The sequence below is a fragment of the Mercurialis annua genome, linkage group LG3 (assembly GCF_937616625.2).
Source record: "Mercurialis annua linkage group LG3, ddMerAnnu1.2, whole genome shotgun sequence".
In the NCBI taxonomy this organism is placed as follows: domain Eukaryota; kingdom Viridiplantae; phylum Streptophyta; class Magnoliopsida; order Malpighiales; family Euphorbiaceae; genus Mercurialis; species Mercurialis annua.
This window is the reverse complement of record NC_065572.1, coordinates 1,709,407-1,732,435: the sequence shown is the minus strand read 5'-3', so window position 1 is coordinate 1,732,435 and position 23,029 is coordinate 1,709,407. Positions and strand designations below refer to the sequence as shown.

The 23,029-nt window shown below is 32.2% G+C and overlaps 3 protein-coding genes and 1 long non-coding RNA gene across 5 annotated transcripts; 1 reads left to right on the top strand and 3 right to left on the bottom strand.

The window, feature by feature from the left end:
* Nucleotides 1-280: 280 nt before the first annotated feature.
* LOC126675009 (exonuclease DPD1, chloroplastic/mitochondrial) lies at nt 281-3,488 on the bottom strand. Of its 2 annotated transcripts, XM_050369575.2 has the most exons (5): nt 3,203-3,488; nt 2,534-2,630; nt 1,785-2,384; nt 907-1,112; nt 281-795 (listed from the first exon to the last, which is right to left on the bottom strand). In XM_050369575.2, exons 3-5 carry the CDS (start codon nt 2,372-2,374, stop codon nt 566-568), a joined length of 1,026 nt encoding a protein of 341 aa, XP_050225532.1. In that variant the 5' UTR covers nt 2,375-2,384; nt 2,534-2,630; nt 3,203-3,488; the 3' UTR covers nt 281-565. The 2 variants fall into 2 exon arrangements, with proteins under 2 accessions (XP_050225532.1, XP_050225531.1); XM_050369574.2 differs by lacking the exon at nt 2,534-2,630 and having other exon boundaries at nt 3,203-3,486.
* Nucleotides 3,489-5,912: 2,424 nt separating this feature from the next.
* LOC126674259 (uncharacterized) lies at nt 5,913-7,315 on the top strand. The gene is made up of 2 exons (XR_007639486.1): nt 5,913-6,209; nt 7,076-7,315. It is a non-coding gene; the product is annotated as an uncharacterized LOC126674259 (long non-coding RNA).
* A 4,737-nt stretch (nt 7,316-12,052) lies between these two features.
* On the bottom strand, nt 12,053-13,411 carry LOC126674267 (GATA transcription factor 23). Its single transcript, XM_050368692.2, has 2 exons — nt 12,754-13,411; nt 12,053-12,657 (listed from the first exon to the last, which is right to left on the bottom strand). The coding sequence occupies exons 1-2, from the start codon at nt 12,850-12,852 to the stop codon at nt 12,361-12,363; spliced, it is 396 nt and encodes a 131-aa protein (XP_050224649.1). The 5' UTR covers nt 12,853-13,411; the 3' UTR covers nt 12,053-12,360.
* Nucleotides 13,412-13,818: 407 nt separating this feature from the next.
* Nucleotides 13,819-20,870, bottom strand: LOC126672144 (importin subunit alpha-2-like). The gene is made up of 11 exons (XM_050366089.2): nt 20,513-20,870; nt 19,067-19,163; nt 18,887-18,978; nt 18,669-18,800; nt 17,318-17,503; nt 16,746-16,909; nt 16,522-16,600; nt 15,188-15,316; nt 14,986-15,113; nt 14,520-14,897; nt 13,819-14,402 (listed from the first exon to the last, which is right to left on the bottom strand). Exons 1-10 carry the CDS (start codon nt 20,720-20,722, stop codon nt 14,522-14,524), a joined length of 1,593 nt encoding a protein of 530 aa, XP_050222046.1. The 5' UTR covers nt 20,723-20,870; the 3' UTR covers nt 13,819-14,402; nt 14,520-14,521.
* Nucleotides 20,871-23,029: the final 2,159 nt, after the last annotated feature.

The following is a 23,029-nucleotide window of genomic DNA, read 5'->3' as shown; positions in this document are numbered from 1 at the left end:
ATTAATTGGATATCTAGTAATTTGTCGGCCACATAAGCAATTATCAGCCGGAATAGATCACATAACCTCACATTATTGGAAAGATAGATGCTTGATTGTCAATCGTCATAAAATAAAATGTTAATAATTTTTTTTATAGAAGTGTATAGTTTAGCATTGTAAGTTTATTTAACCCCATCGTGTTCAGATTGATGCTAGTTCCAAATCTTCTTGCTACATTGTTAATGGGATGGAATGAAGATGAGAATAATGGGAAGACTGTTGCCAAATAAAAGGAACGTTCTAGCAAAAAATGAATGGTGGAAATAGATATCAGAATCTAATCATTCTATCTTTTTTTCACCTACTAAATTAAAACTTAAAAATAAACAAATACAGCAAGCTTTCGTAGCTCGGTTGGCTAGAGCAGGAGGTCTCGAGTTCGACTCTCAACGAAAGCATATCCGTATATTCTTCTAACAAATCATTTCTAACCCCTACAAAATAAATAGCTTTAACTTTAACGTTACTTTGACAAGAATGTGTTGGAGTTGCAATGACCATATTTTGAAAACCTAAAGTAGCTTCAATTCTTTTTCTTCTTCTTTACGTCACTCTCCTTCATCTCATTCTTCTTCTCTGATGCTGTGAAAGAGTCTGCGACTAGGCTAGCAACTGTAGCTTTCAGATCGAAAGTCATCTTCTGAAAAATTATTATCAATACTCTGACATCCGACATGGCTCTGTGAGCTGGACCTTCCAACTTAATTCCGAGGTGTTCACGAAGGCCCTGGAGACTTGTCCGGCTTTTCACTCCTGCCAAAACACAAAATCATTCGAATCAAATTAATTAAATAACCGACAAATATAATTATTATCTTTGCGAAGAAACACAAATTATGCATATATCAGAATATATAAAGATACCTTTAGTTTTTATCCATTTCCGCGCAAGAGGGAGCGAGTCCAGAAAAAGCCAATTAGACGGAAGTTCAACACCACAGCGGTTTAACTCAGTAATCAGAAATGGTACATCAAAAGCACGACCATTGTGAGCCACCAATAGTGCATAGCCACCAGGTTTATGACGACTTTTGACGTACTGCAACAATATAGGTGCCACCTCTTTCATCCTATGAAAATTCCGAAGACATTTTTAATACACTAATATTTTCGCTAAGTATATTTAACTAATAATACTTGCAGGAACAATCCATCATTTTAGTCAAGGATGGCATTATGAACCATACAATCCTCTCAGTAATCAGGAAGAAAACAACTCTAAACATTCTAAACAAAAAAGAATAAATCTTAATCTGGCACAAAATGAAGAACATGTAATTGAGAAATAAGAGTATCAGTTGGTTGTCCACACACAGCGATTCAAAACTAAATAAATCAGCCTCGCAGGCTTTAAAATGTTCACACATCCTCCTTGCTGCTGTGAGGCTGATTTCTTCATTCCAAACCTCGACTCTATGTTATACTAGAAAAATCTTATCATTGTGCCAAATATCCCCCTCTTCCAACAAATTAAAAAAACATTTATTGAAAGTTTCGACTAGAAATTCCATGGCAATATGACTTGGTACGAACTGGCAAAACATAGATATATTTTAAATATAGAAAGAGATTTAACCCTCTTACTCAGCTACTCATGTTCAAATGTATGACTACGACCAAAAGAGTGATGTTGATGCAGAAATAGACAGCAATGACAAAAGAAATGTGAACACAAGGAAGCTAACAACTAAAATGCTTTCTCTTAGTTCATACGAGAACTCTCAACAGTTAAAGAAGATTACCTTGGAACATTGGGATTTTCGACCATACATTTTGAAATGCCATGAACAATTGTGTTGGGAACAGACCGTCCAGGATTTACTAGTGTCTGGAATGTGCTATTTTCACCTCCATGAAGATCTCGTAGTGCAATCTCAACAATTCGGTCTTCCGTTCTGCTAAATCCAGTAGTCTCAAGATCAAAGACAATAACTGTTACAAGCTTGGCCAAGTCATTGTTCTCAAGAATCTCTCTTCGAATATCAAAGTATGGAATATTTCGATATTCAATGTTTTCTGTTTTAGTTATATTAAGTGTACTAGTTGAAACTGTCTCCTCCAAAACTCCATGGCTGGCACTGGTTAATTTATTCTTGTTCTGAGTGATTTTATTTGTTCCTTCTGTTTTTGTACTTACAGGTCTTCTAATCCATCGTCTGCTATATCCGCCTTCAAGCCCGTCAAGTTTTGCACTATGCAACCTAAAGGTAGAATTGCTTCCACATTTATTAGGCAAGCTGTGGAAGCTTTCCGGCCAAAAGTTAGCTAAAGTGTGGAATCTACATCTAGGAACTTGCAAGATTGATGAGAAGCACATGGGAATGATCCTCATCTAACTCAAGCTACAACAACAGAGCAATATTTCAGAAACATCAAACTTGCATCGATTTTCTGACAACTAATTAGAACAAATCAAGAGAATTAGATCAAAAATGTGCAAGAACCAAGATCATTAAAAACTGCAACATGAAGATCCATAAAACTAACATACCTAAGTTAATGATCTTAAATAAACAGTCCCTCAGCAAAAATTGGTTAGATTGTGGTGTTCATTCGTGTCCATAAAACTTCAAGTAAAGAAAAATTCCCTGTTCAGCAACGGGATTTGTTTGTTTAGAAATTTGGTATTTCCTATTAGCATCCTACAACATAATTTCTCAATACTCTACAATAATATATCAAAGGAAAAGCCCCTAGTCTAGCTTATAACATTTTCTTAGCTCTTACACTCTAGGTATAACCGATACTTCATTCAATCAACATGTCCCGGTCGGAAACAAGAAACTTCATTTTTTACATAAGAAACCTTAAAACAACACTGTTTCGCTGTGTGCGAGTGTCCACTGAGCATAGGACATTTTATTCACTGAATTCCAATTAAAGTACAAAATCAACAAGCAAGTAATGAACTTAGAGATACTGCAATAAGTACTACAGCCACAAACATAAAGATCAATACTTTTTCCAAAAAACATTAAAAAAGAAACTATCTTTAGATTTAATTTGAAAATAAAAACAATCCCATGAGCACTAAATTATCTTATCAAATCATTAATTGGGTAACCATCATGTAATGAAATAAAAAGAACCCAACTCATTAAAAATCAAGAACTGACAGAAAGAAGTAAAATTTAACTTTATAAAAAAAAAAGATACATACCTGAAAATGAAAGTTAAGCAAAATAATTAAATCCAAGAATGAAGCATTTAGATTAAAGAAGCAGTTGAAGCATATAAATTAAGAATGAAGTATTGAAGAAAAAGAGAGAAGCAACATTCTGAAGCCATAGCTTGTGCGATATTTAAGCTTATTCTTTTCTTTCTGCCCGCCTTACTGCTCCGATCCACGTATTTCGCTTCCTTTTTTCTCAATGTTTAAATTATAATTTCAATTCTTTAATGTAATAAATTTAGTGCAAATTAAAAATCTATACTTAAACTAGTAAATTTTAAATCAAAATCTTGATACTCAAATATAAAAATTATTTTTTTTCTTTTTCCAAAGGCTAAAAACTATAAAAAAAGTGTAAAACATGTTTATACCTTTAGTTCTATAGTTTATTGGTTTAATTCCTTAGATTTAGTTCTAAATTTAGAGAGTAAAAATAATTTGTGTTTTATAACTTTATTATATTTGATATATTTTTGTATATATAATTAGTAGAGGGAAAGTGCTTATAAAAAAAATTGATCTCACGCCCTTAGTAATCTTTTACTAAATATTTGTGTTATAACTCGTTATTACATATTAATCGAAAAATAAAATATAATTCATTTAAATTAAGTCTATTTTCGAAAAAATGTTTTTTTTTTAAATGTTGAAAGCACACTCAAGGAAGTTACCAAACTACTTGAACGGGGTGGTTTGCGTATGAATATGGGAACTACTGACTAGAACGTGCAATGCCTTGGGTTTAGTTTTGGTGGGCTGTGTTTTCAGGTTACTGAGTCCAAATATCATTAGCTTAGCCCAACCTTATCACTGAAACTGTTTCAGTTGGTGGGCTGTATTTTCAGGTTACTGAGTCCAAATATTATTAGCTTAGCCCAACCTTATCACTGAAACTGCTTCAGTTAGTGGGCTGTATTTTCAGGTCATTCAGTCCAAATTTCTTTATTTTTAGCCTAACCTTATCATTCAAGCTGCTAGAAAATCAAACAAACATTAGTAAATGTGATTAATGTTCTCCAAATTTAACTTTTGCCTAGACCTATTCATGCGTCCGGTATCAATAATTTTTGGGACGATGACAAAATTACCTAAAATTTTAAAAATATTTATAAAAGTACCTATAAACTTTTTTTATTTACAAAAATACGATTGATTTAAAATTAATTACAAAAATATCAAAAAATGAAAATTAATTACAAAAGTACGATTTGTATAATGTCAGTATAATTATGGCATAATTTTGGAATACAAAAAATTATAAATCAGATAATTTAATAATAATATTTGGTTTATTATTGGTATAATTTCAGTATATTTTCGGTATATCGATTATAAATTTTTATATATATTTTCTAGTTTATAACATGTATATTTTTTTATATGTACTTTTCACTATTGTTGGTAATGAACTAGAGAATTTGTATATTGTTGGTATAATTTTAGTATATTGTTAGGTTAATATTTAGTATGCGATGTGGTGTAATGTTGATGTAATAATAAAATTTCAGTATATTTTGATGTGTACACTTTTGGTATACTGTTGGTATAATTTTGGTATATTATTAATTTAAATTTTAGCATACGATTTGATGTAATTTTGGTAAATTTTTATTTAATATTAATAAAATCTCAGTATGTATAATGTCGGTGTAATTTTGTTATGATGTTGATATAATGTTAGTTTATTAGTATACTGACATTATACCCACAGTATACACCGTATGTTTGATATAATTTTTTATTTTTTTTTACTTTTATAAATATTATTAATATTTTTGTAAATAAAAAAAGTCAGCATGTAGTTTTGTAATTATTTTTATTTTTTTTTGGTAAATGGTGTAATTTTCTCATAATTTTTGGTATAAGTCCAGCTCGATCTCGAGCTCAAAAAAACGCCCGCCATATTATAAACGGACTTGGCCTTCTGATATTATGAAAATCAATGTAAGCCCGTCTAAACCATAAAAATAGTAGATTAGGATCGGATTTGGATAATATATTTAGCTCAGCCGTACTTGGATTTGGCTTTAAAAAAATCAAATCCAACCAAAGCCCGGCTCATAAACAGATTGTTTTGCCCAAAATTTAAAAATGTATTTTGATATTCTCCCACTCTAAATATTCCTAAATTTTAAAATATAAATATCAAATTTATAAGGATAATGTAATATAAATTCACCAACTTTACACGTTTTTTCAATTTAATCACGTTCTTTAAAACTTCTCATAAAAATATATCATTCATTAGTGCAATTTGCTGAGGTGTAAGTCATTTTTAACCAATGAATAATTGACACGTTAGTACTGTGTATGAATTTGAAAAAAAAATGAAAGTTGGTATATTTTTATGAGAAGTTTTAAAGAATGCGATTAAATTAAAAAAACGTGTAAAGTTGGTAAATTTTATGACATTAACTCGATTTATAACCGTTCATTATGTCTATTTTTCTTAACGTTATTAACTTTTTTACTGATGTTACATGTAATTTAATAATTTATTTTTTCATTTATCATCAGTAAAGCAATAATTTACATATTTTTAGTTTATATAAATGAAATGTGACATATCAAGAATATAATAAATTATATTTAATGAATAAAACTTGGAAGTTAAATATAAATTCAAAGTCCAGAGACTTAGAAATTTTAATATTAATTAGAGGAAATTAGGCCCAGCACTGTTGAGGTCGAAAATAATCTCACTTTTATTGTTTTGTCAGCCCGTGTTGAATTATACGGTCTTCTTTAATGTTCTTGTAAAATTACCTTATTTTATCTTCATTATTACAGTTAAGATGAAGATGTCATCAATTTCCATCTCCGCCACGGAGACTGAGCGCAAGGTGAAGGGTCGACTCCTTTTAAATATTATAGTCAGCAAGCGTCCTCCATCCTTCAGCTGCTTCCCGGCAAAGATCAACCGTTGATGATCCAGGAGGATCCTTTCTTTATCTTGATTCTTGGCTTTCACATTATCAATCGTATTGGGATTCAGGTAAGATATTGCGATTTTTGCTTTGAATGATTCGTCAAAAAGAGTATTGATTTAATTTAAGCGAGATTCAGGCAACATATTGGGTCTATGCTTGATCTATTAGAAAAATCAAATTGGGTAGTTGAATGTTTAAGTTTTGTTGTTTTGAATTATAATTATATATTTAGAACAGTGAAATATGGTTAAAATTTGTGCTTTTCTAGAATAAATGCTCTCGTCCGTTTTGCGATAGGTGGTAAATTAGCATGAATCTTGTGAAAAGATGCAGAGAAGGTATTAATCTTAAATTGTAAAGAAGGTACAAGTTGAGCATGCACTTGGCATCTTTGTGTTTAATTTGCAGGAGCTATTAATACTTGTTTTGTGTTTGGATCATTGAAACAAAGATGCCTACTACATGCTCAATTAATCCAGTTTGGGTTTAATTCAAGTCCTTAAACAGCAAATGCTCTAATAATAATGTATGCAAGATGTGGGTAGTTGAAAATGCATACTGTTTATTCCTTACTATGGCTTTTGTATATTCAGTGTCATGGAATGCAATGATTGCAACTCTGAGGCACCATGGGAATGGCATATGTTTATTCAAAGCATATGTTTACTCAATTTTGAATAGAAACTGAATAATTTTAATGATTTGTTATATCTCTATTTTTCATATTTCATGTTTTATATTCAGGATTTTCTACTTTTTTAAATTTTTAGATTTTGTTTCCTCTTTACCTGCAATTTTTATCATTTTGGATGATTTTGATGGTCTTTGTAGGATTTGAACTTTTTACAACAAAGTTTGAATATTAATGAGTTTCATCGAATTCAAAAGAAATGATTGTTCATTTTCTAATGGATTTTTTTCTGTTTACCAGATTTAATTGTTTGTTATTGGATTGGACTTCTGAGGTGGGAAGAAGGCAAAGAATGTTGGCGCATTATGTCTTAGTTTTAATGCTCATGTAAACTTCTTTTAGTTTTGTAATTTTAAGAACTAATTAATTAATTTGCTATGATTTGTAGCTATGAGCAGTTAAAGAACTATTACTTTTTTACATATGAGATGTAATTTGAATGTCAATTTATTGAATGCAGCTTATTTTATTTTCTCAAAAGCAGTTAATTTTTACACTTCAGTTAATGTTTCTATCGTTATTTTTTAGTAAAACAATAGCAAACTATTAGTAAACGGTTAGTAAATTAATTTATCTTTTAGTAAACTAATAGTAAATTGTTAGTAAACGGTTAGTAAATTAACTATATTTTATATTTAATAAATTAATTATATTTTATATTTAATAAATAACTATAATTTATATTTAATAAATTAACTATATTTTTTTAGTAAAACGACAATAAACGGATAGTAAACGGTTAGTAAATTAGCTTATTTTTTAGTAAACGGATAGTAAATTGTTAGTAAACAGTTAGTAAATTAATTTATCTTTTAGTGAACTCTTTGAAAAGCAAACTATATAGTATTGATTTTTTTATTTAAAAAATCATATAAAACTTTAAACAACCTTCAAAAAATAGTGAGTAAACCGTTGATAAACCCTTAAAATATAGTTAGTAAATCTTTGATAAACCTTTAAAAAATTAGTTAGTTAATCTTTGAGTGAAGGTTCAAAAACCCCCCTGAACTTGGCATGAAATATTAAATAAGTCCAACCTCACAAAAGTGGATCAAATCACCCCAGAACTATGCAAAAACGTATCAAATACCCCCTTCCCCACTCTCACCCCCGAGAGTGAACACACTCTCCGGTTTTCAATGGTAAAAAGTTTAGAATAATTCCTTATTTTTATATTATATTCAAATTGACATCAAATTATCTTTAAACTTCAAAAATACCTCTTATATTTTTAAAACTTCACAAATCAAATTAATTTTAAATAAAAGATGAGGAATCTATTTTAACCTTTTTTATTAATTAACTCAAACCCAATTCATATTGAAAAAAAACCCTAATTTCTAATTTACATTTCTTTCTTCTCTCATTTCACTCTGCCACCACCTCCCTCACCAACGGCAGCCACCGTTACTCCCTCACCAGCAGCAGCAGCCACCGCTACTCCCTCACCAGCAGCAGCGGCCATCGCCCACTCCCTCACCAGCAGCAGCCATCGCCCACTCCCTCACCAACAGCAGCAGTCGCCACCATCTCATCCCTCACCGGCAACGAACAGCGTCGAAGAACTGGCGTCGAAGAACTAGTCAGCCTCCAGCAGCAGTCGGTCTTCTCTAGCAGCAACAACAAATCGGTCTTCCTCCTCTAGCTGCAGCAGTTGGTCCTTCCAAAAGCAGCGGTGGCAGGTTGTCTTCCGGCAGCGGTACCTTCTCTTCGTCTTCTCCGCCACAACTGAACGTGAAGACAAAAAGAGATAAAAGAAATTGCTGATTAAGGTTCATTGTTTTGATTTTTGCAAACAAAGATAAAAGAAATTGATGTGAATTGTTGATTATTGGTGAAATGCTGAGTTTTTTTTGCTGTGAATTGTTGAATATTTTGCTATGAATTGTTGATTTTTGCTTAGGTTTAATTCTGTTCTTCATTTGTGGGTCACTTCTTGGTTTGTTTGAAGAATTTCGGTCGGCAGTGGTGGTGTAGCGGGATTTTCGGTAGGCAGCGGTGGTAGCCGGAGGTTGTAGGTGGAAGAAGAAGATTAGGATTAATTAATTAGGGTTAGTTATGAATTAGGAATAATTATGTTAATTATGAGAGTAATTAGACTTAATTAGGGAAAAAGGTAGAAAAAGCCCTTAAATTTTGTATTAAATAAATATTAAATTAAATAGGATTAATTAGTGTTTTAATTAAAGTTAATTAGGGTTAATTTTTAAAATTAGATTATTCCACTCTCTTTTTTGGTCAAAAGGGTGAAACCGATCCGGTTTTGCATAGTTCTGGTGTGATTTGATCCGGTTTTGCGAGGTTGGGCTTATTTGATACTTCGTGCCAAATTCAGGGGATAAATTGATCATTTATTCGTTAATCTTTTGTAAATATTTTTTAGATATATTTTCTCTTTCATTGTTTAGTGTTTTTGACAAATGATAGTAAACCTTTTTTAAAGGAAACATTTTCATATTGCAATGCCAATGAAATGTTTTAGTACAATTATGATCGAGGTAAACTGATAAACAACTTTTAGCAAACCTTTGGTAAACTATTTATTATGAAAAAATATGTAAACAGATAGGTAATGTTTGGTAAACCACCTGACTAAAAACAATTTTATAAATTGGTAAACTTTTAGTTAAGTGTTAAAAAATTTTTGGTAAACTTTTTTCTTTTTAATGAAAGTACTTTTTATGGTTTTACTTGTAATAAAATATAATAAATTTATTATTGTGTAAAATAAGTTAACCATAGGTTTATCATGTGTTTACCATAAATTAACCATACTTTACATTTAATAAATTTATTATACTTTATATTTAATAAAATAACTATACTTTATATTTAATAAATAAATTTTTTAGTAAAATGATAGTAAACGGTTGGTAAATTAACTTCTCTTTTAGTAAACTGATAGTAAATTGTTAGCAAACGGTTAATAAATTAACTAACCAGTCAGAGAAGTAAGTTCATCTAAGTTGTGATTTTTATATATCTCTATATTCTTTCTATTAATTTTTTTTAATTTGTTATAGTGATTGTGAAGCATATGTTTTAGTCTTTGCGGAGTATTTGATACAAAAGATACCTTTCCCATCTGATTTGAATTTAGTCCATCATCGTGATCGCGTTGCGTTTTTACTTTATCAATATGGCATCAAGAAATTGAATGAGAATTGAAAGTGGTGAAGAAGTTGAGCCCAAGAAGACAAATCGGGAATTGAAAAGACGTGGAAAGAAAAAGATTACAGAATAGTGAATGTTTACATTGTGGATTTGTTGTTAGTTTGATCAGACTTCTTGTTTTTAGTTTGTTTTTAGATTTTGACTCTATTTTTTTGGCAGCTTATCTGACCATTTGTTTTGTTTTGTTTTTATGAATTAGTAAACCTTTAGTCAAGTGTTAAAAAATCTTTGGTAAATTTTTAGTTAAATGTTAAGAAATTCTTGGTAAACCTTTATTTTTAATGAAAGCACTTTTTGATATTATTTTTTCTTCTCATACATTGTTTATGAATTTGATGATCCTTTATTAAACCTTTTTGAAAAGCATACTAGATAGTATTGATTTTATTATTTAAAAAATCATACAAACCTTTAAATAAACTTTAAAAATATGTAGTAAACCTTTGATAATCCCTTTTTAGATATTTGTTCTCTTTCATTGATTAGTTTTTTTGAAATATGATATTAGACCTTTTTAAATGAAATGTTTTGCATATTGCCATGCCGATGAAATGTTTTAGTCAAATTATGATCTAGATAAACAGATAGGCAATTTTAGGTAACCATTTGGTAAACCATTTATTATAGCAAACTATTTGTAAACAGATAGGTAATGTATAGTTTGCTTTCACATCTCTCTGATACGATATAAAGTTCATCTTTTTCACCAGAAGCTTCTTTAAACATTAGAAAGAAGTATTCCCATGAAGCGTTATTCTCATATTCGACAATAGCAAATGTTAGAGGAAAAATTTATGTCATCTGGTATTAAAATTCATTTCATTCTAAAATCTGAGTTATTAAATTAAACATCACATTATTATATAAGAGCCTTCAGTGTGTTAGTTCCTGCAAAACAACATTTTAAAATCAATAGTAGCGTATTAGCAAACTGATAAAAAACTATTAGTAAACCTAAAACAGGACAACTTCTATCAAATTGTTTTAATTGTCAGTTATATTAACTTAGCAACTGATTTTGAAATTTATAAAACATGTTAAATCACAACTAAACCTATATAAAACTTATAATAGACTACAAACATGACTAAATTTGATAAACTACGTCAAATGTTTAAGGATATCCAATAAATTAAGACCATAATATCTAAATTTCAAAATCAAATCCAAATTAACAATTAACAATTATCCAAAACATCAATAATAATTTCAGAGCTTGAATAAACTACGTCAAATGTTTAAGGATATCCAATAAATTAAGACCATATATATATAGTTTTCAAATTGTTACATTCCACAGGCTAATACGTGCTCATCACATTAAATCGGAACAAATAATTAGTTTGCGTCAATTCTCATCAAATTTCATATTCCTATCAATTTGCATTTGTTGGAACAAAGCTAAATCTTCTAGCAAAAACCCATTGTTATTCAAACAAAATATCATAGAAGACCATGAAAGCAAGTTTGGTCAGGCATTTTATCGAACAACTTGAAAGCAATTGAGAGTAGGCCATTTTAATACCTCTTTTGTATGATTCCTAACTCTGCAACTCCAAAATTTCTAAATATAATTGTGAAATGTGAAGACTTGATAGAGCTATTATTAAAAATATTATGAAGCAGATTTTGTTACTTGTTAACAGTATTATCTCTCTCCGAGCATCTACAGCCACCGCCTACTGTTGTCTCTCTAGCATCGACGGCCATCGCGTGCTCTTATATTCGATTGATGCTGTTTTTTGAGAATGAAATTTTGAAAAACCATTGTGAGAATCAATTGAGATAATTTCTTGATTTGGATTTTTGAATTTAAAAAAAATCTGCTCTGATTAGGATAGACCGTATTTTTCAATTTGAGAAATTTAATTTTGCAAATAAGTTGAGTCAAACAGTATTGTATCAACACGTTTTGGTCAAACTGTAATTCTGAGATTAATTACCCACCGTATGGGTAGATGTGATTTTTTCTCTATTAATTATTGTATGAACATGGGCTAAATAGAAAATTTTCTCCAAAATAGAAAACATAAAAACATCATGTTAATAATAAAATTAAACTTGTATATATACATATTCCTTAATAATTAACCTTAATCCCTTTTCTTCATTTCTTTCTTTGAAAATTAAGAAAGAAGAAAATTGCAAAATCAAACATCTTATCATAGCCCATAGGGCCCATGACCATATTTCATTTCTTTTCCCCTATCATCTTTGTTAAAAAAAAAAAAACTAAAAAAACCCTAAACCCTAATAAAACTATTAAAAAAACAGAGAAAAAAAGGAATGTAAGTAAAGGTTAGTTTAACTTTTAGTCCTATAATTTTGTCTGTGTTACCATTTTTCCTAATTCATGCAAAAACAGACCCACAAGACAACGCCATTAATGAAAAAGCAGCCTGCTGCTCTTCCTCTCCCAGCAGCCTTCTCCTCCTTTGACACCTCTGCTTTTTCATTACCATTAGTACTCTCATCTTCACCGCCTCCCTCAACTCATCACCAGAAGTTTCCGACGACGAGGTGGCCGTCGTAGTGGTGGCGGTGGTGAGCCTGGATCTTTTTCTTTTCTTGAACGGACCGTGGTTCAAACCCAAGATTTCTTCTCCTTTTGTTTTTCTGTATCTGATTCCACAAGCGTTGCACAGCGACTGAAATAAATACCCAGAAAATCAAGAACTGAATCGAATATACTCATAATTTTCAAGAAACGAAAATATAAAGAAAAAAATAGGTTTCTAAAGTACCTTGGGGCCAGAAGGACCAGCTCTCCATAAGGGAGTCTTGGTGGTGTTGCAATCAGTACATTTCTTGATCTCTATGCTCACATTTTTGTCAAGATCCATCACTACGAAACCCAATTTGTAAATTCTTTCGTTTCTTGATTCTTGTTATACAGAGATTTTTGTATTTAGAGACAGAAGAGTAATGAAATCATTTCTTGAAAATGAAAACACAGAGACAAAAGAAAGAGTGGCAGAGACAGTGAGGTCTATACAGGGTTGCACGAAAACCCTGTCCATGAGGTTTTGGGGCTACAGTATGTTTTTTATGTGCCGATAATACCCTTTCTCTCCCGTTTTTGTTTGTTGCTGACACCTACACCCGCCAAACTTTGGGGATGGGTTTTTGCAACGTGGCTGCATGCACGAGCGCCTCTTTTTTCAGGTTAACATAATTATTATCTAGATTGAGTGTGTGTATTGTTATAAGAGATGACGGATACTTGATTCGATCAACATTTTTAATCTCGAAAACCTATTGCAATCGTTATTTTCGAACGCCAAATTTCATTTTTAACATTAAAAACTTAAAGTAACCAGTTTTTATCATGTCCGTATTCAAATCTCATTTTTTCCATGTCTATGTTTGTGGTACACTGGTGCCTAGTATAATTTTCATTTAAATTTCTATTCAATTGAGCGTTTGTGTCTGTAGCACTTTGAAATGTTTATTTTTTTTTCGAATGAATTTTATGAAACAGATAACATTTTAACTAAAGGAAGCTTTTATCTAGACTCAATTCATGAAAAATTCATGAACCTTAGAGAAATAAAAAGAAAAGAAAAATTGTATTAAATTTTCTAACACCTCATTGGATAGGTGCATAAAAAATTCTAATACTCCTTAAAATTGTAAATTATAACATTCCTTCTTAATAAGAAAAGAGAGAAAATTGTGTTTTAACTCTACATTCATGAAAACAGGTAAACTCTAATATTTAATGAAAACAGCTCTCCCTACATGATGTTCTCAATCAGAACAGAAAAAACCGTTCCAATTGAAGTCGTTATTAAAATTAAGCGTTATCATATCTAAAAAACAGGTAAACTCTCATTTATCTTCACACTGTATATACCATGCAAAACCATTACAAGAATTTCAAGTTCTAGTAAGCTGTCCATGGTAGATAAGAAAACAGCACCACCCGACTCCGACATAGATAACATATATAACTCGAATATCCCCCTACCAAGTACATGCACACTACTGCTATGAGCAGATTTTCAGCAGTGTGCCAAAATCGACCAACTGTGGAATGGTAATGCAGGACTCTTTTAAGACAACTACGAAAGTAGAGACATTCAAAAAGACTCAGACGTGTGTTCTATTATGAGATCCCAACCTTCAAGAACAACCCCCCCACCCCTGACATTGACCAGTATGATTATGGGTTTTTCAGACTACACAAGCAAAGACCCGTGTTGATAATGTGACTGATCCATTTCTCCCGCACCGTATAACCGGCTGTAGGGAAAACCCAAACAAGCCCAGCAGCCTCAGCAAAACTTTGGACTGGACCAATAGACCCAAACACGACAGCAAGACACCCGACCTGAAGCTGACAACTCTGCGCCGTTCCACAAGGACTTCCATACTGCACCAGTCGAAAATCCTGCAGATGATAAAATTACAGGAGTGTGAACCATGCTGATGCCATATTAGAAAGCGCTATTCAATTTCATATTCTAATGACAAGGGAAATGAAAATACAAAAGGAAATTATGCCTACATTTAGCTGAAGGTAAATCCACCAGACGGAACAGCAGGCATCTCACTCCCTCCGAATTGGAACCCAGATTGCATACCATCTCCAGGAGGCATAGTCTCATCCTCCTCTTCTAACCAGTATGTCTCAAGAATCTTCACAGCCTTTTCATAAATCTCTGTATTGTCGTGAGACTGCAGGTTCTCAATTTTCTCCAATCCCTCAGAATCATCAATCATTTGTGCATATACATTTACACCTCCATTATTTCCCAAATTCTTATCAGCTTCTCCTACCTTCAATATGTTTTCAAGACCCTCTAAGCAGACAGTCGCAATTCTTGGATCGGGGCAGATGAGAAGATCACACAATGGTTTGATGCAACCTTGGCTAACAAGATACCTATAAGCCATAAAATACACAATTAACAGATCGATCACATTGGCATACATAGATCATTACACAAGAAAGACAAGTTCCATTTGCATACTTGATTTGTTCAGGAGCACCACCAGATGTAGCATTAGAAATTGCCCATGCAGCCTCCTTCTTAATGTCAAACTCAGCATTTTGAAGCAAATGAACTAATGGCGCAATGATATTCGCCTCAATTACAGCCTGTAATAATAAATAATTATATAAGAATGAACAATTCCACAGTCAAAATCAATACAGCCAGCAAGTATTTTTACCTGAATCTGCTCCTTGTTGCCAGCGGTTATATTAGAGATGGTCCAACATGCTTCCTTCTTAATGCTCTTTTTATAATTATTCGTCAATAAATTTAAAAGACACGGCAGTGCTTGATGATTAATGATACACTACAAAGTAGCGCACCACATTAGTATAACAGAGTCCCATAGTTGTTAAAGCGCTAGGCGCAAAGGGCCTCAAATAGCCCGAGGCGCTAGGCGCAAAAAAAGCGCACGCCCGAGTGAATCTAGGCGCATATACGTAAAAAAGTTAAATACCTATTATAGATATATAAAAGCTTGCTCAGATGACATGATTCTTTGTCCATGACCTTGATTCTTATTTTAATGTGATAAAAAACAAGATCATCGATCAAGATAGAGGAGTCTTGAGCATAATAGTTTTTAAGTGCAATATTTTTATATTTGTAAGGCTTCTGTTTTCATTAATTGTTTTATTTATATTTGATTTTTTAAAAACTCAAAGTCCAAAGCCAAAACTTTAACAAATACAAAAAAATAGGGTTTCCAACAATGTCTCTTGCCTGGAAAAAGCGCACTTCATACCTTAAGCGCACCCGAAGCGCACCCAGGCGCACCACCCTCGCCTAGCGCTTTTCTAGCGCCTAGGCACGCCTGAGGCGCGCTTTTGATAACTATGCAGAGTCCAATAGTATTAACTTTAAAAACATGAATCCATGAAAAGGAAAAATTAATTACACTGCCAAATAGTCAGTGAGAGAGGAAAAAAATATCGATTTATTATGTTTATTCATAAAGTATTAGGCTGAACATAAGCAAAATTAAGCTACTTCTGTAATATACCAAATCTCACTTCCTACATAGACAAGCTATATGGGATGGGAATGATATTAGATGCCAAATTATGTGTGTCGTGTGCATAACTTTATAGCCCTTATACCAGACCATATATCAATAACATAAAAAGCGCACTGTACTCTACAGTCTACTCTCCACTAGGAGTTAACTAAGTAAGGGTTCCATTAGGAACATGAACATCAACAACAGCACCAATTTTCCAGCATTATTATACCATCAACGAATTCTATTGTGACATTGACCAAATTATCAAAGGCTCCACAAAAAACCACACATGCATACAGGGACAATCAGTGTATTCACAACTTCCATTTCAGCTTCCCCCAATTTTTCTTTTCAATAAAAAGCATCATTACTAGAACAGCAAAAACATGTGATAGACAGCCGAGTGTAAAATTTAAATGAGCAACTACTTTAGGGTCATTAATTACTGACTTACAAATACATGTGAATGCAAAAATAGAAAGATACGATGTTCATATGGTAAGCAATACCTGGGTCTGCATATCATCACCAGTGACAATGTTACCCACGGTGCGGAGTGCAGGAATAAGAACTGAAGGAGATGGATGCCTGATAAACGTAAAAACAATTTCAGACTTTAGATGGGACAAGGGAAAAAATGCATGATTCCAGCAAACATGGAAAAAAAAAATTGGACGCAAAATAACATCGTGATTCCACAAGAAAGTTGGGAACAAATGAATTCAGAACTCACAATAGAAGTTCAACTAGCCGAGGGCATACTCCTGCTTCAATAACGGCTTGAATTTTGTCATTGGTACCATCAGAAAGATATGAAAGAGCCCAACATGCATCAGTCAAGACTTCTTCATCATTAGAATGAATTAGTTGTGCAAGAGCTGGAAGAGCAGGCTTCACCTGTTGAAGAAGATGCAACAAGAACAGAATAGTATCAGGTAAGTAACAGAATATCAACAACACAAAATGCTGATTAGAAATTTAAACAATGACGAGTAATCAGGAGCATATGATACATGAGAGCTATATTGTTAAGATTATATTCAACTGATAACAGAAGGATGGGGATAAATGAATAGGAATCAACTAGCCTATTTGGCAAAGAAATGCATCTTTTAAAACAATAAGTCAAACTTTAAAGAAATACTTTTTTCATGCAATTGAACAAAAATGAAGGTCCATATAAGTGGAAAAACCTAATAAGAACCATAACCAGCTTAGAGATGGTGAAAATAACATAATACAACGAAAAATAGAATTAAAATCTTGTGTGTCAGATGAGAGAAAAAGTGTCAATAATAAACAAACCTGGTCAAAAGGTGGCTGTGGCTTGCCTCTACAAAAGTTTGAGAGAGTCCATGTAGCATTTCTCAGCATAGAAAGTTTGGCATTCTCATTCAACTGTGCAAGTAAAGGAAGCAGAGCTCCATTGCCTAGTACAAGATCCCGACATTTAGGAGAATCACCAGCAACATTTCCCAGTGCCCAAACAGCCTGACAACGTACAGTACACAAACGAAGAGTAGAACATCTATTAACAAAATGGATGCGCCAAAAACTCAATTCGCTAATACTTAGCAACATCACAAGGAACAGATTAAGTCAGTGTAGTCAAAGGCGAAAGCGCACTCAAAGCGACGTGTCTTTATAACGCTTTAAGCGCAAAGCGCTAAAAAAACGCTCGCTTTAATGAATAAAAGCGCAATATATTTAAACTATAAATTATAAATATAATAGTAAGTTATTATATTTTATTTGATAATTCAACTGATTTATATGATTTTTATTTTCTATTTAATAATTTAATAGTTTAAATTTTATTTTTTGGACTTAAATATACTTTTAGTTTATAATTAAAAGACTAAATTGGTCATTTTTGTTAAAAAGAAGAGTCATTTGGAAATAAAACCATTACTGATGTTAAAAAAACCATTTATTAATAGGTGGCTAAACCCATCTAGAGGCCCTTGTACTATATCATTTTTGTTCAAAAAGCCCTTGTACTATTTTTTTATTCTTCAGATCCCTCTACTTACATAATTTTAGATTTTCAGGTCCTTTTTTAGTTTTTTCCAGTCCCTCTACTTACAATTTTTTTGTTCCTCCAGTCCCTCAAAAGGACCTAAAAATCAAAATTTTGTCAAGTACAGGGACCTGAAGAACAAAAAAATAGTACAAGGGCTTTTTGAACAAAAATGATATAATACAAGGGCCTCTTGATGGGTTTAGCCTTAATAGGTTAAAGCCTTATAATTACTAATATTGGTCTTGGGCTGGCTAGAGGAGGCACATTAAGACATCAAAGGAACCTCTACAGTTTTCCTAACCCTAAACACACAAGCGCCGCAATTCTTCTTCTTCCTTCTTCATCTCATTTTTCATCTGTTTTTTTTTTTTTTTTTGAAATCTCCGATTGCACTTTAAGAAAATAGAAAGCGCATAAGCGCAGAAGCGATAGAGAACTGAAAGCTTCAACCACCGCTTTAAGCGCTGAAGCGCGCGCCTCACTGCGTTGTTGCCGCCTGAAGCATGTAAAGGCGACAGCCTCCGCCGGCGCCTCGCCTGAGCGCTTAAGCGCCTGAGGCGCGCGCTTTTTACTACACTGGATTAAGTGCAGCCGTAAATGATCTTAACGTCAAAATATTCTGGCATGCAATACCTGTTCACGAACATCGTCACTTCGAGAAGCAAGAAGCCTTACAAAAACGGGGACAGCACCATGATCAATAACAACCCTGGTATTCTCAGAAGTCCCAGAAGCTATGTTTGTCAGAGCCCAAGCTGCTTCAAACTACACAATTTTATCCAATTAGATTCTTAAGTCACAACCAAAAAAATAGTTGAAGATAAATGCATAATTGAAAGCATATAATAGACCTGAAGTTGAGGAAAGTTCTCTCTCGTAAGAAACTCAACAAAGCGAGGAACAACACCAGCTTGAATGACTTCCTCTATTGGAGGGCTGCGCTCTGGTTTAAGAAGAAAATTAACATGGAAAAAATGTTATACGCACAATCCAAAACTATATGATGAGTATAATGGAGAATAGTTTCTCACCAATTGAGAGCAGTTTCCTAAATTGAGTGGTTGACTCGAGCAGCAGATTACCATCACTGGACCAAACACCGGCAACCATAGTTGGTAGATGCTCCAACTGCGGTCAAGCGATTAACGAACATAAAAATAAACCAACCCGGTAAAATTATTACAGACCATTACAAATTTCCAATCAAATATCCCTTAGGGGACGCAACAAAATTGACATGAAAGCAGACAGCAACCTTGATGCAGACAAGAAAAGTATTAAGAAAGAGAAACTTGGTCTAGCATATGCAATTTAAAACCCAAATAAGTATGACTTGGCTTTGAAGTTGAACCTTGTTTCAACGGTATAACAACTTTCCCGGTCACTCGGTTCAATCCTTACCTGAGGACTCCGCATGCACCTCCCCTCTCTTGCTAGAGCCGGTTTTAAGCCTAACTTTTCCTTCCCCACCCACGTGTCCATTATTTCGAAAATGACTTATAAACAATTATTCCAAGTGAAACGATAAGCATATTGGCTTGGGTGAACCACCTTATCTTACCAGACATTGATGTCTGACCTGTTTTGCTTTATTTTTAATTTGAACTTCCCCCTCTTATTTATGAGTATTAAATGGTTTTGGAATTTTCCTAATTACTGTTAGTTTACTTTTTTCAAGTTTTGGTTACTAGTTCCAATGCTATTATGCTTCCTTCAAGCATATAAATATTTTGTCTGATATTGTTATTTTTTTCATAGAAAAGAGTAATCAAAATTTCACCATACTACTACATGCAATTGCCTTGGACCGTTAGATGGTGTGACCCTTAGAAGACATATAATCTTTTTGTTTTGTTTTCTATCTATTCAAATCTGGAATTTTATGACCAATCTCCAATCATAATATTGATCAGCCAAAACCACAAGCTCTCTAATAGGATTGTTTACTCCAAGCCATCCTATATCAGTTTGGTATAAAAGGATCTTCGAGTTTACAAATTTGATCTTCGATGACAATAGAATAAATCAAGAATTAAGGAGTTGCCTACTAGATGATAGCGTTAATAATTCACTCATATCAGTCTTAAGGTGCGTTCTTGTAGCCTTAAAATTGAAACAAGATAATTGCCACCGCAATATACTATTTCAATTATTGGTTTTAAGTAGCGAGCAAGCCGTAAAGCTCATAATTAACGGTGGAAGTTGATTTACTCAAACTTCCAACTCTACCACATCCAAAACAATACAACTACGCATTTTATTTTTAATTATTTTTCTATAACCTATAAATATTTTATAATAGCACAATAAATGAAGTTAAATATAACAGTGAATCTACCAAAACCTCAGTTTTCAATATTCAAATTTTAAAAAAACAATCAAGCTGAATCACAATTCAAACCTAGAAATTCGAATTATCAACCTAATAAAAAACAGCACAATCTAACAACTCTGAAAATGATAATTACGAAACTAACCTTCTTCTCGACGGCAGAAGAGTGAAGAGAAGCCGGCATCGACTGAGTTTGAAGTCCTTCACGCCGTTTCTTTTGAAGACTCTCCTCTCTCCGATTCTTACGGATCTCCACCATGTTATCCTCCCTTCTCCGGCGGCCTTCTTCCGCGTCGACAGCCACTTTGTACCTGTTACGACGAACCTCGGTTCTAGCGCTCGGCCTCAACGACATCGTATCGTCTCTTGATTACTCAATCGGATTGAGAAGGGATTCGATTGATCGATCGGTTGATTAATTAAATTAAAAAGTAAAATTTACAAAAAAGAGGTTTTTGAGGGTTTTGATTTATTGGAAGGAGAGAAAGGGAAAGGGAGAGAAAGGGGGAGATTTTTCGTGCGTTTATATATAAGGTAGGGTTTTTGAGGAATGTGGACATGGATCGGGAGTTAATTACTTGATTTGCCATTACGTTTGAATTTGAAGTTGAGGGAAAAAAGCTGACCCTTTTTTGGAAAAATGGTGGGGCTGTGTTGACAGTTTTACCGCCATTGTTTTTTTTTTTTGCCAAAGAGTTTTTTACCGCCATTGTTACGACGTCGTTAAAGGGTACTAGTGGTCTTTTTTTTTTTTGCCAGAGGTATTAGTGGTCTTGATTTAGCTTGGAATATAGAAATGATAATTAATTATTAGTGGTCTTGATTAAATCAATAACTATAGCCTACTATGGAAAAAAAACTACAATTAAGAAGATAATTTTTTTCCACTGTATATGGTGATTCGTTGTGTTATGAATTAGAAAGATGGTAAATATTATGTGGATGAGTAAAGCAATAGTATGTTATTCATTGACCATGAAGAAACTAAAAGGAAAAATGAGAATTTTATGAATTTTGTTTTTAAATTTGAATTTTTTATTTTTAATATATATGTGTGTATTTTATCTTTCATACATTATAAATTTAAATTATTTACCATTACTCCACTAATTGTCATATATTTTATAAAATGTTTTTACATTCTCGGTTCCCCTTTATGGGTGTATCTAAATTAGTACAAATATCGTATATCAGCATTTATTTATAAATAGTTATTTTCTGAAATTTTCTTTGTTTTTGTTGTGTTTTTTTTGTTTTTTCTGGACACATATTTCAAAAAGAGGAGGCCTCCCAAGCACTCTTCAATTTTCCCATTTTGGTTGGACAACTCCATCGCCGACATTCATTGTTTGCGAAAGTTTGCGGTTTAACAAGCAAATAAACAGGTGATGTTAAGAATAAATTAAAAGATGTTACAGGTAAGTGCTTTTCTAATTCATATTTAAAATGATTATATATACTTGCTACCGTTCGTTTAACAAAATTATTATTTTTATTCTGTTCAAATTTGTTAAACGAATGTGTATTTGGATGGCTCAATTAGTAGTCGCGAAGTCCATTTTTATTTTTTTTGCTTAAAAATGGTTCATTATCTTCAGAAGATGGCCATTCTTATATATTTATATATTGTTATTTTTAGCAAAAAAAAAATATGATAAGTAAGTTGTCAAACTTCTGGAGTGAAGGGCCACATGAATTGGGGCAGCCCAACATTGAAAATTTGGGAGCTTGCAAAGGAAAGTCTAGATGGATCCATGTTGGGCTTGAGGATATAGTATCATTGGATCTTATCAATAAAATGATACTAAATTAATACATTTTAATTATATAATGTCATTAATAAATTAAAAATTATAATCAAGAATTAAAATAAATTATGAATATTTTTAAAAACTAATATTTATTAGATTTACTATTAAAATATCTTGAATACAATATATGTTTTGGACTAAATTATTATTCAATGATAATTGACCTAAACAACATAAATTGTAGATTGTAATAAAATAATGAAAAATAATTAACCAACAAATAAAATTATGTGATCAGTGTAAAGTTATCGTTAGATTTTTATTGTTCATAAACGCTAAAGAGAGAGTTTTGTACACCAGTTGAGTATGGGTTGAAGATGGTCTAAACGGGAACAAATCGCTAATGTACCCTATATACAGTTGTTTATTATACCGAGTTGCCACCTGTTCTATTTAAATCAGATTTGATCATTTAATTATTTTTATGCTCAAGCTCGAGTAGACTTACTCATCTTATATACATACTTGAATTTTTATTTTTAATTACATCAAATTAAAAATATAAATGCAAAACAGGACTAAATCCATTATTCAAATGAATTTCATAATATTTTATAAAATTAAATTTATAAATAACAAATAGACTATCGTTTATTTGAATATAAATTCATAACTTCATTGTTGAAAAACCGTATGAAATTGTTCATATTTATGTCAAATAAATTACTAAATATATCTTGAAAGTGATATAAATTAATCTACCGGGAACTTAAAATTCTTGCAATTTTGTTAATGGATGATGATTTCAAACTGAAATATCTGCAACTTGGCATTGCTAAAATGTAGATGGAATAAGAAAATACAATAAATGTGATGATGATCAATCAAACCCACTCTCGTCACAAATTGTA

Coding starts and splice junctions, on each gene's coding strand:
- LOC126675009 (XM_050369575.2), bottom strand. CDS start 2,374: ATGAGGATCATTCCCATGTGCTTCTCATCAATCTTGCAAGTTCCTAGA. Junction 1,113..1,784: donor GAAAATCCCAATGTTCCAAG/GTAATCTTCTTT, acceptor GAATTTTCATAG/GATGAAAGAGGTGGCACCTA. Junction 796..906: donor GAAATGGATAAAAACTAAAG/GTATCTTTATAT, acceptor GTGTTTTGGCAG/GAGTGAAAAGCCGGACAAGT.
- LOC126674267 (XM_050368692.2), bottom strand. CDS start 12,852: ATGGATCTTGACAAAAATGTGAGCATAGAGATCAAGAAATGTACTGAT. Junction 12,658..12,753: donor CTGGTCCTTCTGGCCCCAAG/GTACTTTAGAAA, acceptor TATTTATTTCAG/TCGCTGTGCAACGCTTGTGG.
- LOC126672144 (XM_050366089.2), bottom strand. CDS start 20,722: ATGTCGTTGAGGCCGAGCGCTAGAACCGAGGTTCGTCGTAACAGGTAC. Junction 18,979..19,066: donor TAGGAAACTGCTCTCAATTG/GTGAGAAACTAT, acceptor TTCTTAAACCAG/AGCGCAGCCCTCCAATAGAG. Junction 16,910..17,317: donor CACAGCCACCTTTTGACCAG/GTTTGTTTATTA, acceptor CTTCTTCAACAG/GTGAAGCCTGCTCTTCCAGC.